The following is a 19,989-nucleotide window of genomic DNA, read 5'->3' as shown; positions in this document are numbered from 1 at the left end:
CACTCATATTCCCCTGTCTTCTGTTTCCTAGAAATAGACAGCTAGATGAAAAGGCTTGATCAGATTCAGGTTTGATCTTTCTGGCAAGATTATAGGTTCTGTTCTTTCATAGGAGGCACATAGGATCTAGTTGTCCCTCTTTTTATGAGGATAGCAGCCACTGATGCTCAGAATGCCTAGATCTATTACTTCACGGGTGCTGAAATATTGTGATATCCTCGTTTCATTGTTTCCTTTTCATTTATTAACTGGGACACGTCTATAAAGAGAGTTTACCCTTACCAACTATGTGGTTACTCAGTAACACAGGGGATTTAAGAAAGATCAGTAATGCTTGATTCTCTCCCTTCATTTGACAGTGTTTGAGATAAAAGGATTAGTTCCTTAACACCCTCTAAAAGTGATCTCTTAGCTTTTTTTAGTATCACTATAAATGTATGGATTATATGATGAGTTTCAAAGCATTGTAATTATTAGCCTTATTGAAGCTCAAAGTGCCCATCTTTGGCCAGTAAGAGCCTCTTCAAGTTGTGTCCTGAGTCCTTTTGACACAATCCCAATAATCTTTGATAGCTTCCTTGCTATCTGTATGATGAGACAGTCCTGGCTCATCTGGTATATTTTCTATACTAGACTTATAATCAGCCATTCCTCTAAAACTTCCTAGTTATTTTAGTGAGAAACTGTAGTTCAACATCACATTATGGGCACTGAGGATGCATAATTATCAAGTTAATCAATGTTCTAGGTTTTTCAATGGATAAAGATAAATGTTAGTAGTTTATATAGTTAGTAGTTGATATTTCCATTTAAATGCAGAACTCCTGGGTTTTTACCTAACTTTGTATTACATCCATATCGCCTTTCTTCCCTGAGTATCCTAGTTCTCAAGAACATAGAGGAAAACAGCATTAAACTGTCCCATAATTTCCCATCTGCTTTATCCTGTATTGCACACACCACAGTCTCAGAATAATATTGCTAATAGTATCACCACTAAGTTGATTTCCAAAAAGTGGCTTAAAAATTTTTCGCACTCTCCCCATTCTTCCCCATTTTTTAGTTATACTGTATCTTCATTGTCCAAGGATATATTCATTAATGTGGTATAGTCTCTCCTTGTTGACCCATAATTGTCAGTTCAATAAATAATAATATTTTGTGTCCATTGTCAGTCCTAATGTTGATGCTTCTCTAGTCATTTTGGTTGGCTGAAACTTACTCTTTACTAGGTTCCTAAAGAGGGGCTCAGGGGAACAGTATTAGCCAAGTTTTTTAACACTGAATACAGTTTGTGCCCTTTAAACTTAAGTCATTTTTGCTAAATCTAGAACTCATGGTTCACATTTCATTTCCTGAAGTACCTTACACGTTACAAGTTACTCCATTTTCTTTAGCATAAAGCATTACCATAGCAAAGTCTGATAATAATTAATTTTCTTTTCCTTATAAGCTTCTGCCTAGATGCTTACAATTTCCTCCACTCTTTCTTCCTTTAAAGTCTAATAATTTTGCTAGAATATATTTTGGTGTTTGTTCTTGTAAGCCCATATTCTCAGTATGCAATGTGTGCTCTTTCAGTGTAGTTTCAGTTCTTTTATTTCAGGTAACTGTTCTTAGAGTATAGATTTTATTGTTTATTCTGTTCCTTTACTTTGTTTCTGTTTGTTTCAAATTCAGACTCCTAATATCCTTACATGGGATCAATTTTCCTTCATCTCCAATGTTCATCATTTTCTCTTAAATCCTTTTTATCTCTTCATTTCTTATTGATTTTTAAGAATTTCTCCCATTTTAATCCTGTATTTCTCTTACGCTATTATCTGTTGCATTTAATTGCTCCTAGTCTAGTTTAGTCTTCATTTTTCAACAGTTTTATTTCTAATTCTTTCCTGAGTTTTGTCACCTCACTTCTGTTCTTTCCTATATCATTTTCTTAAACATTCACCTTGCTCTGCAATAATACAGTACCGTTTTTTATCTGTTTTTGTGCACATATCTTTGTGGTGGGCTTTCATTATCTACAGGGATATTATTTTCCACTTCACTCTTTTTTCTTTTTTTATTAAGTGTAGTCTATTTACAATGTCGTATTAGTTTCTGGTGTACAGCAAAGTGATTCCATTATATACATATATACGTGTGTGTGTGTGTGTGTATAGTCTTCTTCATATTCTTTTTCATTATAGGCCACTACAAGGTATTGAACTTAGTTTCCTATGCTATATAGTAAGACCTTGTTGTTTGTCTATTTTACATATAGTAGTTAGTATCTGAAAATTTCGTACTCCCAATTTATCCCTTCCCACCCCCTTTCTTCCCTGGTAACCAAAAGTTTGTTTTCTACGTCTGTGAGTCTGTTTCGGTTTCATAAATAAATTCGTATTTTTGTAGATTCCACATATAATTGATAACATATGGTATTTGTCTTTCTGTTTCTGGCTTACTTCACTTAGTATGATAATCTCTAGGTACATCCATCTGGCTGCAAATGGCATTACCTCATTTTTTTAATGGCTGAGTAGTATTCCATTGTATATATACACAACTTCTTTATCCAGTCATCTGTTGATGGACATTTAGGTTGCTTCCATGTCTTGCCTATTGTAAATAATGCTGCTATGAACACCGGGTTTTCAAATTGGAGTTTTCTCTGGATATCTGCCAAGTAGTGGGATTGCTAGATCATATGGTGAATCTATTTTTAATGTTTTAAGGAATCTCCATACTGTTTTCCATAGTGGCTGCACCAATTTACATTCCCACTAACAGTGTAGGAGGGTTCCCTTTTCTCCACACCCTCTCTGGCGTTTATCATTTGTGGACTTTTGAATGATGGCCATTGTGACTGGTGTGAGATGATACCTCATTGTAGTTTTGACTTGCATTTTGCTGATAATTAGTGATCCTGAGCATCTTTTCATGTGTTTATCGACCAGTTGTTTGTCTTCCCTGGAGAAATGTCTGGGTCTTTTGCCTTTTTTGATTGGGTACTCTCTTTATTCTGATAATAATGTTGTATGGGATTTTACCTCAATCTTTTTCTATTGCATTTTTTAATATGAATTTAGTTTTCTCGAACTTTTACGAGAAAGTGTGAGTCTAACTTTTTCAAATATTCCCTCTTGATTTAAAATGCTGCAGCTTGATTTCTGAGGTTTCCTGGTTCTAGTCCCCTCCTCCAGTTTTATCTGAACTTCTCTGGGTTCCTAATCTGCTCAATTTTCATTCCACTCCCAATATTTCTCCTAAGTGTGGAGTGCCGTCCTTGAAAGAAGCCCTAGATTGTTAGTTTTGAAAGTTCACAGGGTCTGTACTGTTCGAGCCCCTACAGAAATCTCCAGCAACCTCTTGCCCTACCACACTACTGGATTAGGCAGCACGCTTCCTGATCTCAACTGCTGTTCTCCCATCAGCCCACCATTATTTCCGGTGAATCCTTACTCCCCTGCTTCATCTCCCACAGATGCTAATATTATGCAGTGAGGCTCTTGGTAAGGGTAACTTGTTAACTAGTCTCAATGTACATGCTGAGCATGGGTTTTTGGTTTTGCTGTCTAGTTGCTCTGTCTTTTCCTAAGAGGGAATCCAAGGATATCAAAAAAACCAAGTCACTGTTGCTACTGCTGCTGCTGTCTTCCCAGATTTTTGAGTACTTTTTAAAGTCCTTAGAATTTTCCTACAGAAAAATTTTTTAACAAAATGTTTTAAAAATCTTTTAACATTCTCAAAAATAAAACAGGTGAAATAGAAGAAATGGACCCAGTTTATATGCTTACCTCAAAAAATCTGAACAAGGGGAGTCTTGACTTTGGATAAGTCCACAAGATCATAACTATGGCATTACTTATGATGGTGCTAATCATAATTATCATAAAGACACGACTCGCTAAGAACTTCTTCACAAATGCCTGAAATTGAGACTCCTTTCTCCTGTCAAAAAGATGAATAAGAGTTATGATTATCATACTACAGGGACAGATCCCCAAACAATGCATATTTTTTGTAGGGACTAGGGTTTGCTTCCCCCCTTCTATGGATGTAAACTTATATATACTTTAAAATTGCAGTGAAATACTAACTGAATGAAATATGAATGATGATTACACAGTGTGTCTGTCCCCACTCGGTTACTCAGTTCCTTCTCTCTAGACCTTCGAAAAAGAATGGTTACTTCTTCTCAAGTGAAACAAAACATTACCTGTATTCACTCATTCAACAAGTTTACACTGAGTGACTACTACCTGACAGGCAACATAGTGGGCACTGGGTATATAATGTCAATCGAGTAGGGAAAACTGCTAACCAATCACCTGTACAAGCGCTTATAAATCAATGATAAAAAACTGACCACCCTAAGAAAAAATGGGCAGTCAACTCATGAAAGAGTTGCAAATTAGAGTAAAACTATTAATTGTGCTTATAAAATTAGTAGAGACTTAAATATGATCATATTTCATGCCGGCAAGAGTGTGAGGGAGTAGTCCCATAAACTGCAGGGGAGATGCAAACTGACCAGCTTTTCTGAAAAGCCTTAGTTCTGTTCGTTACCCTCTGACCCAAGGAATCTATTCCAAGAGAATACAACATGAAATGCAAACAGTGACTTTAGCCAAACATGTTTATCCCAGCATTATTTACAGCAAAGAGAACTTGGAAACAATTTAAAAGACAAAAGAACATAAAAAAGTTAAGTAAATTATGGCATATCCATCTCATGTAATATTATACAGACACTACAACATGTCTATGCATTTTTCATGATTTAGAAAAATGTTTATGACCCCTGGAAAGCAGAACACAGAAACAAAGCAAGATAAAATTTCTCCATTCGAAATTATCTCAACTGTGCAAAACAGAAACAAAAAAATTTGGCATGAAAGATGCCAAATTGTTGATAATGTCTGCCTACAAATGGTGAGGTTATAGGTGATTCTTGTTCCTATTTTTTACATTCATCCGTGCTTTCCAAATTTTCTCAGAGTATGTACTACTTTTTTCCAATATATATAGCAAATGAATAGTTTCACTCAGTAAAAAAAAATAGAGAGAGAGAATGTATATACTTTTATGATGTATAAAAACAAGATATGCAGTTTTCATTATATGATTTGAGATCAGGTCTGTTAGTAAAACAAAAACAAACCTTCAAATTATCTAACACAGTAGCAAGTAAAAAAGGACAAAAAGGAGTCAAATTAGTCCTTCCGCCTACAGGTCAAATGAGAGTGTGACTTTAGTTTGATTAACCAGCCAAATGTAATATTAAAGCCCAGGAAGCAAACTGTTTGGCTGAGCCATCACCAGCCTCACCAGTCAGAGCAATCAGATCATCAAGGACGAGTGCCTCAGTCTGGGAGGTGGATGAGTGCCTGTGAGAAGGGGCCAAGAGGCCCCAGCATTGCCACCTGCACACTTCTTCACAAGCAATAGACATAGAGAATACTTACTGAAATTTCCAGAATCTCCCACAGAACAGCAGTGACACATTATCTAACAGTGAGCTAGAAATAACTTTTGTGTCATTCTGGTGATGAAACTGTTGTGACATTTTCCAAATTTTCAATTTCTATTCCTTGCTTTTACCATCCAACAGAAAACCCTTGCTTAGGAGTTTCCTTGGCATCTAGATTCCAAGAGGCAGCAGAGCAGGGTCCACTTTGAGGTCACTCTTTGTGAGGTCACTCTTGGGCGTTCCAATAGTTACTAGGCTGCAGGCCCCTGGAGGGGAGAGTCCCCGGCTGATCTGCCCACGGATCCTCTCTTCCCAAGGAGCCCAAGCACCTCAGTTCAGCAAAAGGCTTACAAGCACTCCATAACTGTGCATCTCTAGGCCAGACCCTCCTTCAGGAAGCACCCATATCCGACAGACAAAACCCCTTAATAATGTGTTAGAATAGGTTAAGGGTCACAGAAGAGGGGAAAGCCAAGTTCCCTGGAGTTTAAGAACAAGAATGCACATCCCGGGCATGGCACTGGAGACCCCTGGAAGGACACAAAGATTTTGATGGATTTGGGGCTAGAACACAAGAAACAGGAGGTGCAGAGATATTCATGCCCAGCACTGGCTAACCGGGGGCATGGAATGTGCATGTATGAACCACACCAACAGAGTATAAGGGATTAGCCATGGGTAGAGATGTCTCAGGTACAAGAGCAATAGGGTCTTCTGCTCTGTTCCATTCTTGGAACTAATATATTCCCCTCATTCCGCTTCTCCAAGCCACTTTGGCTTCCAAGGCAAATCCAAACAGACTTCTCGGTAGTCCTGGGTTGAATTAAATGTTTAGTGGCTAAGTCATTCAAATTCCTCAAAACTTAATTTCTTAGGCCATAATAAAAGGTGATGACCACCTCACCACCTCCACTGTGCCCAGAATTCTAAAATAAGCCTATGCGACCATTTCGGGTAAGGAAATACTCTCGTGGGTAAGCAGTATGCTAACCTGGGAAATTACATCTTATATACTCAATTTCTCCACTTAAATTCATCAACAGCAAAGCTTTAAAAAACTTTTTGATGAACATCTCCTAGATTCAAACTTTGGCCTCATCTTCTCATTCTACATTCTCTCCCTCTGGGATCAAGCTCCTCCTATGACTCCCACTGCCTCCCTTGGGGCTATATGCCCCCTAACGCTTTCTGGGCTCCTGCCCAATACGCCCACAGTGGCCTCCTGGAACAGCTGCTCGGGACAGCCTGAATCAGTTCTCCATCTCTGTTTCCACCTGCCCCAATACATCAATGTGCCTAATCCCGCTGGGGCAGACAAGGATCTCAGTGAATGTGTGCTAGGTGAATATACAAATGAATGGCTCAAGGGTCCTTACACTCACTCAAGTAGCTGAGCCTAGCAGGATTCGATTTCCAGGAACCCCAACGGTACACATCTGTCCTTCCCCTCTTTAAGCACCAAAGCATGCCTTTGGGGAGAAATGAAGAAGAGATCAAGGATGTAAAAAACTCCTTCTTGGTGGCTTGGACAGGTGAGGAAAGATGGCCAGGTGGAAGCAGTTGAGAAGAGCCCAGTTGTTCTTGGTGGACTACACCAGCACAGCCAACCACAGCTGAACACGGTTTCTGAAGTCACTGATGAAAACATCTAGTGTGGGACCAGGACTCCAGCGGGTGGGTGGCATCAGAGGTGACGCACTTATTCAGCCCTACTGAAGTCATCCCTATCTCCTTAAGGATAGGTGGGCAGGGCGGGCATCCTGAGATGAGAAGCTAAAGGGCCACCTCTTCTGTCCTTCCAGCAGCAGCTCACACTCGGCCCGACATGGGCAGCGCCAACTCAGCAGCACATAGCTGGGGACAGTCAGCAGTCAGCAGGCACGGCACCTTGGTGATTCAAGTCTCCCGGCCAAGAGTCATTCCCAGTTCCCTGTGTAACTAGAATTGAAAGACAAAGTTGACATATCATAGCTAAACCCATTCCATTTCTGGCTGTTTTGCAGGAAACTTTATAAAACTAGAAGTTACCGAGTTCAACTAGGATATTTTTGAATGCTGGATTAGAAAGTACAGACTACTCCACACTAACACTAGTAGTCCAATACTTCAACACTAACGGAGGTCAGCTCTGTGTCCTCATGCATTATACATGTCAGAAAGTACACAGTATTTTCAGAACTTTCATTAACTTAACTTTAGAAAACAACACTGTCAAACGTGCTAGCCTTGAATTATTATCTACAGAGGTCACGCAAAGCGTCAAAGGTCATGCCTACTTAACTCCCCTCTACTCCAGCGGTCATTTAGAAAGAAAAAGGAGGGAAACCAAAGGTTACCACATCAGAGAAACCACTGTCATCACACAAAGCCATGGAACAGAAGAAAACTTGGGAGTCTCCAATTTTGACAATGTCTCTTTTAAGCTGAAATGAGTTACTTAAAGCAAGTCTGGGGGTTCATTTTGTTGGAATTTACCACAGGGAGTATTTCCACAGACTTCTGATATGGGATCTTTGATTCTCTACAGTAAAGTTCATGAGTTCCAGCAGATGTGATGCCCCTTAATGTTGCCCATTAGTCACACCTTCACTGAGATGTTAATTAACAGCTGTGTTCTCAGGTCTTCACTGTCTCAACTATAAACCGTATCCACTCTCTCCACTGTGCTCTCCGTGGTGTAGGTTAATAGTTTAGCCTCTCAGATTTACATTCAAAATAGGGGGAAAGGTGTCCAGGGTACAGTGAAACAAGCTAAATAACACCACATGGAAGCAAACAAATGAATTCAGAATATTCAACATGACCCAGTTTTTACAATAAATCAAAGACATGGAGAGAAAGGGGAAGTTGGCGCAGACAGGGTAAGGGGGTGGGGCACTTGCTTGTGCCAAACTGAAAGATTAAAGAGAGACAACAAGCAGATGTGATGAGTGAACTTCATGTGGATCCTGATTAGAACAAAATTACGTCCAAAGACATTCTTGGGTGGGAGGGGGTAGCTCAGCAGCAGAGTGCATGCTTAGCATGCACGAGGTCCTGGGTTCAATACCTAGAACTTCTGTTAAAATCAATCAATCTAATTACCTCTCCCCCCAAAAAATTTAAAAAAAAAAAAAAGACATTCTTGACATTCAGAGCAATTTGATTTTGCCCAGGTATTAGGTGATACTAAGAAATCATGTTTTATTTTGTTAGGTGTGATGATAGCATTCTGGATTACCCCAAAAAATGACCTTACTTTCTAGAGATGTTTACTGAAGGATGCAGGGGTAAAATGACATGCTATCTGGGATTTGCTTTTAAATACTTCAGCAAAGAAAAAGGAAATGGGGGATTATATGAAGTAACTGGGGCAAAATCTTGGTAATTATTAAATCCCACCATCCAGGTAAGGTGAGGGTTAGGGTTAGTACACAGGGGTTGAATGTACTATTCACTCTATTTTTAAATATGTTTAAATTTTTTCATTTTTAAAAGTTCATGTAAAAAGTTTGAAGTACTGAACTAAAAATCTTTGGGAACACCAGTCAGAATGGCCATCATTCAAAAGTCCACAAATGATAAATGCTGGAGAGGGTGTGGAGAAAAGGGAACCCTCCATCACTGCTGGTGGGAATGTAGTTTGGTGCAGCCATTATGGAAAACAATATGGAGATTCCTCAAAAAACTAAAAACAGACCTACCATGTGATCCAGTAATCTCATTCCTGGGTATATATCAGGAGGGAACTCTAATTTGAAAAAATACATGCCCCCCCCCCAATGCTTATAGCAACACTATACACAACAGCCAAGACATGGAAGCAACCCAAATGTCTTATCAACAGATGACTGAATAAAGAAGTTGCGGTATATTTATACAATGAAATATTACTCAGCCATAAAAAAGAATAAAATAATGCCATTTGCAGCAACACAGATGGACCTAGAAATCATCATTCTAAGTGAAGTCAGAAAGAAAAATACCATATGATATCACTCATATGTGGAATCTGAAAAAAAAGAAAAAAGACATTATGAACTCAACTACAAAACAAACAGACTCGCAGACATAGTAAACAATCTTATGGTAACCAGGGAAAGGGGTGGAAAGGGATAAACTTGGGAGTTTGAGATTTCAGAATGTTAGCCACTATATATAAAAATAGATTTTAAAAAAGTTTCTGCTGTATAGCACAGGGAACTATGTTCAATATCTTGTAATAACCTTAAATGAAAAAAAATGAAAACAAATATATGTATATATATGCATGATTGGGACATTGTGCTGTATACCAGAAATTTACACATTATAACTGACAGTACTTAAATAAAATTTTAAAAAAATATTTGGTAATAAAATGTGTAAAAGTTACCAAATCTGTAATATAGGAAACAGTTTCTAAAAACACATAGCTTTGACTTTTCCTCTGAAAAATTTCAAAGAAGTACAAGTTCCAATGTCCAGGCTCTGGACCCCCAGCAGTCACAGAGCCTGGGTGGCTCTTCTCTCCGTTCGCCCCCTGCCCACTCCACACACAGGGCAAACTGACCATACCGGCCTCTCCAAGGCCAAGAGAACCAGACAAAAACCGGCTTCAGAGAGCTCAGCTTCCTTGTCACATTCCCACATGGTTTCTTAGACTTGGGGCTGGGACTGGGGCTGGGTGGGGAGGGGAAGCTTTGCTTCTCGTGATGCAGAGTGATTTTTCTGGCCTCTGAAGTGAAGTGGGGTATAAAGATGATCCCTGTTAAATCCTACTACCATAACACATGTTCCTTGGATGGATATATATACATTCTTTTAATCTACATTCTAATCTCATTAATAACTTCATTCCAGAGTTACCTCAAAGAACAGTTACTGCATTTTTTAAATAATAGATTACTTTATATTCCATTTTACTCCCGTCAGTGACACACGGAGTAAATAGAGCTCAGTACTGGCTAACACCCAGAGCTTCTAGCTCAGTGGCTACAGACTCTCAGTTCAGGGGTCACAATATGCAAATGAAAAAAGATGACCCTTGGTTCCTCCAGAATTCAGAATGTCAAATCAGGACCTGGCAGGTTCGTCACCATGAGAGTGAATTCTTATATTGCCCCACTTGCTGGAAGCCACGGACAAGACACTTGTCCTCTCCTTTCACTCACTGTCTGAAATGTAAGGATAAAACACAAGACAGCTCACCCAATTTTTGTGACATCTGTAATTTAATTCACTACTTAAGGAGTAACAGCAGCTGAGATCCAAATCAACTTTAGCATCATAAGAATCGTTACATACAGTTAAAGTCATCACATTTCAGTTTACCTACAGAGTTCATCGTTCTTTTTCTACCTTACAGCTGTTCCGCAACACAATGCATTTCTAAAGTCATCATAATTCATTCAATTTCTGGATTATAAAATGTGTGAATGCTCCCCCATGCCAATTTCTGGTCTTTCAGAATGCTATTTCTCTTTTTGAATATTATTAATAGAATTACTTGGGTTGATTTACCTTATGTACATGATTAGATACAATGAAAAATACCTCAGGCTTAAGTTTAAGTCATCTTTATTTTTTAAGCACTGATTTTTACAAAATGCAATACTTCAAAAGGTGAGCTAAATTTACAACTTAATTTTTTCATTTAAATTGCCTTCAAAATACATTGGCGCTTAAGACGCATATAAGATTTTACATGCGTTTTAGATGAAATCACACAGAAGCAGCTGCTTTTTCAATAAACTTGGCCAGTTTCACATCTCTTTTGGTCAGTCCACCACAGTCATGCGATGTGAGAGTTATCTGGACCTAAGAAAGAGAGAGGCAGTTTTTAAAACCCTGAGCTACAATTCCGGAAAGTCTCCCTTGGTGGTTCAGAAATCAATCTACTACTCAATATTTATCTTTGAGAATTGAGGAGATTAAATGATTTAGAAAATACTGCATTATGAATAAGCAATGCATTTCTAAAACCCAGCAAACTCCAGGGGCATAGTTGGCTTCAGGCTGGGCCCAGCAGCCACCCAGGGATAAAAAGTTCTCTCATGTGAAGAGCAAATGAGCTGCCAGAATCTCAAATCTTGTCTCTTGAGAAAAAAAAAGAGAGAGACTGAGGTTCCATTTTAGCTCCCATTACTTTAATTACACCAACTATTTTCAGGCCACTGAGAAAAACCAAGCTATCAAATGTAGTATCTTAGCAAACATGTTAAAAAAGCCCATTTCCAAATTAGAGAAGTGGGGTGAGGGTGGGGTGGGTGGGGTGGAGGAATACAATGCTGCCTCTTGACAAATCAATTAGAAAGCAAAAGAAAAATCATGGGCAAAAAAAGGCAATTAGGAAAGAAAAGTTCCTGCAAGCTTGGAATTATTCCAATAAATCACAAGAATACTCTGAAATTTTCTTTTTTCAAAGAGACACAGAACCACACAGGAATCTAGATGGTAACACATTGTATATGTCATAATCATTAAGGCAAAGACACTCTTTGAGAGAGCCTGATTCTTCTCACTGGGCCCCCTTAAAACTACTTGATTAGGTCTTTCCAGTCTGCTCTTTCTCTTAAGGTCAGTTCCCAGTGAGGAAACAGAATTTAATAAATAGTTATTATTTAAATACAATTCTTGAGCAAATTTATTTCAATGAGATAATTAAGGCTATATCTTATTTGCTATCCTGAGGGTTTAAAAATTTATCTACATGACTGATATTCAAGTTTAATTCCAGAGCCTAATTCAGCCCAAGTTTTTCCTACTAGTTTCAGTAGAAGACAAGCATGAAAATAAAGAACTTAGTCAATGTTCTCTTGAGCAGATCTGAAAATCTGTTAGCAATCTGTAGGGATTCTGAGAGAAAGAATAACTGAATATTTACCTAAGCACAAGGACACTTACCTGCACAGGATGACAACAAACAAATGAAGAAAGAAGTTTCTTAAACTCTATAATGAGGGTGATCCCAAAATAAGGCAATTTATTTACCTTGTTGTATACATTGAACCACTCCGGGTGATGATTCATCTTCTCTGCTTGTAGGGCAACTCGGGACATAAAGCCAAATGCCTGCATAAGATGCGGGACATTAAAGCCAAAAGCCTGCATAAGATGAAGTCCAAAGTGATGACCAAGAGTCTTCTGCCCCAGACCAGAGAGAAAACATGAGAGCAATCCAACCAGATAAAGATATGGCTACAACCCTTAGGGAAGCCTGGAAAGTCGAATATGGAAGGGAATCCTCTCCACAGAGCTGGGGGAGCGGTGTAGCTGGACTGTGACCAGCTGCTCAATGGTAAAAAACAATCAGGCTCAAATAAACAAAGCAGGAAATTGGTCTCACCCAGTGACCTGTCTGGACTGTTTAATTGTCCTCAGGACGAGACTCTCCAAAATAGCACAGGAATAATTTCCCTTCAACCCATTATCCTGGATCTCACTACCTGGCCCCAAATCTTAGGAGTCACTTCTGCAGCACTGCTCCTTTTGTTTGTAGGGACTGGATTGCTAACTAGGGCATCAACCACAAAGACTATGGAAAAAGGTCTTGCGAGTGTGTCTTAAGCAAAAACTCTCACAGAAATGAACCACCAGCCCATCACCCAGGCAGGACAGGAGGGGATGAAAGATTATTTTCACTGACATCCAGAGTGGGACAGAAGGACGGGCTCAGGGTCTTCTTGGTACTGCCCAGCACTGCTATTTCAAAGAGAAAGCACCCTGCCGCAGGGCAGAGGGCTGCAGACCCAGTCACACGCCTAAGTGGAGACCTGTCTTCACACCACAAGGAAAGTGCAAACCTAAATTTTGTTAAGCAGAAGGCAAACTTATCCTGAAAGGGGGAAAAAAAACTTCTTTTTTTTGCTTGCTTTCAAATTTTTATGAGGGTAATTGCAAACAATAGGAGAGTTTGTCTTTTTCGTGTCCAGAAGGCAGAAATACTTGGTAAGACTCTAAGGTAATGGTACATTAATTACAAAGTTACAGTGGAATTCACAGGGCAGTACCCATTACAGCCACATAAATAAATATTTAACTTTGTTACCCTTATCCAGAAAAATCAATCTGATGTTAGTTAGGTTATGTTCTTTGGATCACCAAATGACATAAGAGTGCATTTCCAAGTTAACAGTGAGAAATATGGAAGATACCATTTTCAAACAGTTCTGTCATTCATGATTCCTATCTCAGAATTGGTTTTATTCACGACAGAGTTCCATTTTGACATTTAATGCCTAATGGTTTTCTCTATTAAGAAAAGGAAGGAAGTTCAAGAAAAATCCATTTAACCACATATGGAATTATAAATGGGAAAACAATATTCACTCTCCCACTCCTTCTCATTTCATAATCTGATTCTCTAGATTGTGAGAGGAAGGGATAAGTTGAATGAGAGAGTTTGTTTTAATTATTCAGACAGAGTTAAGCTGTTTTAAATGATATACTATGAAAAATTTGACCCTGTTTGCCTGTAAGGCCTTATTTTCACTTAGCTTTAGAAAATTTACAATCTCATCACCACCCCTGAGAGACAGTAATAAAGACACTAGGGACATGGGCTTTTGAATGAGAGAGTCCTGGATTCAAATCCCAATTCTACTACTCAACTGTCATGTGATTTAACTCCGAGCCTCAATTTTCTTTCAGTAAATTGGGTATAATAATTAAAAGCTCACGTAATTACTTTAACTAAAAACGAGGTACGGGATATAAAAGCACTTAGCACAGCACCTGGCACAGAGTAAGAGAGCACAAAAGGCACATACTGCTACCACAACTGCTTCTGGCCAAACTGCATACCATAAACCTTATAAAACTTAATAGGAGGTGAGCCCTCCCACAGCCATGAGAATCTAAGACTCCAGTTGCTGTCCACCAGAAGAATGGCCCTCTCCTTTCCCATGTGCCATGAGTAGAGACTGACACACATATACCAGATAAATAGATAATACACTGTGGCATAACACCCTGATACACTTCATACCAAGAAATGAGGTGGGCACAGCCAGTCACCGTCCAAGTCCTTAAGCGCTGTGGCCACAATTACTCTGAATCATGCTATCCTCAAATGTCCAAAGTGATGCTTAGAATCCTTTACCATTGCCCAAGAGCCAAATGGACAAGTGGATGATGTGAACATGATCAGAAGTGCTCCTCAAATCTTTGACCACCAGCATGCTATCAGCATAGTCACAAAATCTATTCCATCACAAATGACTTAAAGGAGAACACTCACATCCTAAGAGGTACATTGATCAATGAAAAAGCATTTACCCTATCTACATACAATGTTAAAAAACAAAAAGAGCACATTTAAAGGACCTCCAAATTTGTATTTTTCTCAGCTTTACATATTTCCCTTCAACTGTCATCTAATACTTGCATTTAATAAAATATCACAAAGCCTGATAAACTATTTATGCATGACTTAATCCTAATTCTTCCTTGGGGAAAGAAAACTCAATCTGCTCTGGGAGCAAAGAGACAACTCCATAATCCTTCTTCCACATAATGTAACCAAATAATCTTTCAAATATTTATTTTTAAATTCACAAATTAAAAACATCCATAACAATATAAATTCAAATTAAAGTAAAAAAATTCCTGCAAGGAAGTGAGATGAGTAGGCAGGAGAGGGAAAAAGCAAAACCTCAAAGGGGAATTTTGATTATTTGGAATATAATAAGGAATAAATATGACTAAACAGCAGACTTGGCAGATAGTGAAAAGCATCTGTCTCTTCTTTCAAAGATTTATTTTTACAGCCCTACCTACTTGTTACCAAGAGGGCAGTTGGAATCTAAAGATCTTGAGCTAGCTAAAAGCACAGGCTTTCTAAAACCATTCCACCAAAGAAAGCTGCCAACAGCCCAAGGTAGAATAGATACCATCAACTCCATAAAAAGCTTTGAGGACAGAACTGAGAAAATGGGCAAATGAAGTAGAAATTAAGAGTTTATAAGAATTAGAAAATAATACAGAAGACAAAGTAGATCTACCACATAGATAACTGTCAATCAGAGAACAATCAAAAAAAAAAAAAAACCCAGAAAAAAACTAGAGATGTAATTCAAGAAAAATTTTCAGGAAGAAACAATTTAAATTATATCTATACATTGTAAGAACTCAGTCATGTCTACAAATCCTAGTAAAGTTAGTAAATTTCAAGATAAAAAAAAAATCCCTTTGGCATCTAGTCAAAAAGATCAATTCACCAATAACAATGCAAAGAATCTGACTGACTTCAAACTTCCACACATCAACATTCAACACAGAAGTCAGAGTAGCAATGCCCATAAATACTTTAGGAAATGAATGTGCAAAGAATTTTATACCCAGCTAAACTGTTGTTCAAAATTAATGCAGGAGACATACATTGTTTTGAATGCAGTAACTCAGGGAATAATTCCCATTCACCCTTCCTAAGGAAACTTATTAAAGGATGAACTATAAGTAACCAAAAGATGAACGGAGAAACTATACCAAAGGTATTGGCAGTTAGTAATAAATTCACTCAGCTCTAGGAATACATTAAAACACTTGTGGGGATTACAATCATGGAACAAAATGTAAATGTTATAAGCTACTAAAAGGGTGGAAGGAAACAGAAATAGGGAAGGTAGATGAAAGTAAAAAAAAAATCTTTGAAGTTGCAAAGAAATATTTAAACTTCAAAAAAAAAAAACTCTGAAAGCTAAAAGATCAAATGTTAGATATAAGTATAGTTAAAGGTATAAAACATAAGCACTAGAACTAAAAAATAATATGAACTAAAACTGTATGGTGAAGAGAAAACAGGAGTGTAATTTTGACACTGCTTAATGGGAAGACCACTACCTAAAGAAATGCTTTCTAAAGAAATGGAGGACTATATTAGCTATGTAAAATTATAGGTGTAATAGTATCCACAAGAAGAACAAAAATAAAAATAGAAATATTCATAATTAAATAAAGAAAAACATGATTAAAATGAAACATACAAAAAAAACCCAAGATCTATATAATGATTTAAATTAAGTAAGAAAAAAGTATATTGGTTCTGTCATGTTTTTAAGACCAAACATTTTTCCAATCAATAAACATAGAGCCTAAATCCAAATAATTGAAAGAAAACTTTACAATGGATCACAAAGCAAAACTTGGTCACTAGAAATTAAAGGGCAAAGGCAAATGTAAAAAATTTTTAAGAAATCATAAGGGTTTTTTTTTCATAGAACTAGAATAATCCTAAAATTCATATGGAATCACAAAAGACCCAGAATTGTCAAAGCAACACTGAAGAAAAAGAATGAAACTGGATGCATAACTCCTCCTCCAGGCTTCAGACAATACTACAAAGCTACAGTAATTAAAACAACATGGTACTGTCACTAAAATAGACATACATATCAATGGAGCAGAATACAGAGTCTGGAAATAAACTCACATACCTACAGTCAATTAATCTTTGACAAAGGAGGCAAGAATATACAATGGGGAAAAGACAGTCTCTTCAGCAAGTGGTGTTGGGAAGCTGGACAGCCACATGTAAATCAGTGAAGTTACAGTACTCCCTCACACCACACACAAAAATAAACTCAAAATGGCTTGAAGACTTAAACATAAGACAGGACACTAGTAATCTTGAAGAGAACATAGGCAAAATATTCTCTGACATAAACTGTAGCAATGTTTTCCTAGGTCAGTCTTCCAAGGCAATAGAAATAAAAACAAAAATAAACAAATAGGACTAACTAAACTTACAAGCTTTTGCACAGCAAAGGAAACCATAAACAAAATGAAAAGGCAACCTACAGAATAGGTGAAAATATTTGCAAATGATGCAACAGACTAGGGCTTAACTTCTAGAATATACAAACAGCTCATACTACTCAATAACAAAAAAACAAACAATCTAATCAAAAAATGGGCAGAAGACCTAAACAGACTTTTCTCCAATGAAGACATACAGATGGCCAATAGGCACATGAAAAGATGCTCAATATCACTAATTACCAGAAAAATGCAAATCGAAATGATACCTACAATGAGGTATCACCTCACACCAATCAGAATGGCCATCATTAAACAGTCCAAAAATGATAAATGCTGGAGAGGGTGTGGAGAAATCGGAACCCTCTTACCCTGTCAGTGGGAATGTAAATTGGTGCAGCCACTATGGAAAACAGTATGGAGATCCCTTAAAAAACTAAAAACAGACTTATCATATGATCCAGCAATCCCATTCCTGGGCAGATATCAGGAGAAAACTCTAATTTGAAGAGATACATGCACCCAATGCTCATAGTAGCACTCTTTACAATAGCCAACACACAGAAGCAACCTAAATATCCATTGACAGATGATTGGATAAAGAAGACGTGGTATATATATACAAAGGAATACTACTCAGCCATAAAAAGAATGAAATAATGCCATTTGCAGCAACATGGATGGACCTAGAGATTATCATACTAAGTGAAGTAAGCCAGACAAAGACAAATATCATATGATATCACTTATATGTGGAATCTAAAAAATGATACAAATGAACTTATTTACAGAACAGAGACAGACTCACAGATATAGAAAACAAACTTATGGTTACCAAAGGGCAAAAGCAGCAGGCAGCGGGGAGGGATAAATTAGGAGATTGCAATTAGCAGATACAAACTACTATATACGGAAGAGATGAACAACAAGGTCCTACTATATAGCACAGGGAACTATATTCAGTATTTTGTAATAACCTATAATAAAAAACAATATGAAAAAGAATATATATGTATAGTTATAAACACTATGCTGTACACCAAAAACTAAAACATTGTAAATTAACTATACTTCAATTTAAAAAAATTAATTTTAAACAAATACAAAATGTACACAAATAAATTATAAAACATAGGTAAAATAGTTCTCTGACCCTAGAAGCTAAAAAAAATCTAAATAATTAAATATCTATAAAAGAGAAACATGTCTAAGAGTAACACCAAAAAATAACAGTTCCAAATCATTTCACAGAGGAATTATACCAAAGCTATAAGGAACAGTTCACTCTAATACAAATTAAACTGTTCCAGAGTATAGAAAAAGGATATTTCTAAATTATTTTTATAAACTATCATAACATTGTCTCCAAACTCCCACAGAGATAGCATATAATAATGAAACTATAGACCGATCTCATATGGAAATCTTAATAAACAAAACTCTGCAATGCATTGACAGAACAAAGCACCATGAGCAAATAGGATTTATTCTAAGAATGCAAGGATGGTTCAGTATTAGGGAATCAGTAATATAATTTACCATATTAATGAACCAAAAAAGAAAAATCATATAAGACTTCCATAAATACTGAAAAGATATTTGATAAATTCAATATTTACTATGTATTAAATAAGAATATACACGCCCCTCCTTAAATGATAAAATACATTCTCAGTTCAAAAGGCAACATTTTTCTTAACAGGGAAACACTAGAAGAATTCCCATTAAAGTCAAGAATAAAACAAGTCCAAAAAAATCAAGTCTTTTTATAAAAACAATGAATTATAAAATATATTGGAAGAAAAGTTCCCATCTAAAATGGCACTCAAAATTATCTAGAAGCAAACCTAGCAAGAAATGTATAAATTCTATATGTAAAGAAAACTTTAAACCACTACTAAAAATAAACAAATCTTACTAAATTCAATTTTTTTTCTGTAAGGCAATACAAATCAACAAACAAAATTAAAAGACAGACAACAAACTGTATTTGCAGTACATATTTACTAAGCATATAAAGAGCTCTGACAGATTAATAAGAAAAAGACCAAACACTCAATTTTTTTAAATGGGCACAAGTAAATAGAAAAAGTAGATAACAGAAAAGAAAACAAATGGTTCTTAAACATAAATACTGCTCAACCTCATACCTGATAGGGGAAGTACAGGTTAAAACTAAGTTATACGTCAATTTTATTTCAATAAATTGGGGTGGGGGTAACTAACTTAAACCTATCAGTTGGCAAAGTTCAAAAAGTTTGATAATATTCTGTTAATGAAGATATAGGAGAAAAGGAACTCATATTGTTGGTGAAAATAAATTGATATAATAATCACTATGGAAGAAAATTCAACAATATCTATCAAAATAAAAAATGCCTATGCCCTTGGGAAAAAGTATAACTATGTCTTTCAGCCAAGCAATTCCACTTCTGGGAATATGTCTTGTAGACCTACTCATACATAAATTACAAGAATGGTCACTGCAGCACAACCTATAATGGCGACAGACTTGAAAGAACCAATGACCATCAACAGGAAACTAATTAAAATATATTACAGTACAATTATTTCTGGAATACTACATAGCCATTAAGAAGAATAAGAAAACTACTTATCATGTGACATGGAAATACCTTCAAGATACATTACTAAATGGAAAAAATGCATAACAATCATCTAAGAATTGTATAAAAAGGGAAGAAAAGAAACTATATGCATTAGTATCTCTGGAATGATACATAATATCTGGTAATAGTGAATGATGGGGGGAGGTGAGGGAGAGCTGGGTGGTTGAGAATGAGGAACAGGAAGAGGCT

The 19,989-nt window shown here is 36.9% G+C and overlaps 2 protein-coding genes across 2 annotated transcripts in view; both read right to left on the bottom strand.

The window, feature by feature from the left end:
- Positions 1-9,709, bottom strand: part of CATSPER3 (cation channel sperm associated 3) — a 37,132-nt gene extending 27,423 nt beyond the window's left edge. The window contains exons 1-2 of the mRNA XM_010981659.3: positions 5,451-9,709; positions 3,780-3,933 (exon numbers count right to left, since the gene is read on the bottom strand). Coding sequence (XP_010979961.1) covers positions 3,780-3,933; positions 5,451-5,551 — 255 coding nt within the window. The 5' untranslated portion in view covers positions 5,552-9,709. The remainder of the gene's footprint in view (positions 1-3,779; positions 3,934-5,450) is intronic.
- Positions 9,710-10,976: 1,267 nt separating this feature from the next.
- Positions 10,977-19,989, bottom strand: part of PCBD2 (pterin-4 alpha-carbinolamine dehydratase 2) — a 45,010-nt gene continuing 35,997 nt past the window's right edge. Inside the window, exons 3-4 of the mRNA XM_010981647.3 lie at positions 12,407-12,487; positions 10,977-11,233 (exon numbers count right to left, since the gene is read on the bottom strand). Coding sequence (XP_010979949.3) covers positions 11,138-11,233; positions 12,407-12,487 — 177 coding nt within the window. The 3' untranslated portion in view covers positions 10,977-11,137. The remainder of the gene's footprint in view (positions 11,234-12,406; positions 12,488-19,989) is intronic.

Source organism: Camelus dromedarius, chromosome 3 (assembly GCF_036321535.1).
Source record: "Camelus dromedarius isolate mCamDro1 chromosome 3, mCamDro1.pat, whole genome shotgun sequence".
Taxonomy (NCBI): Eukaryota; Metazoa; Chordata; class Mammalia; order Artiodactyla; family Camelidae; genus Camelus; species Camelus dromedarius.
This window is presented reverse-complemented; position numbering and strand designations above follow the sequence as displayed.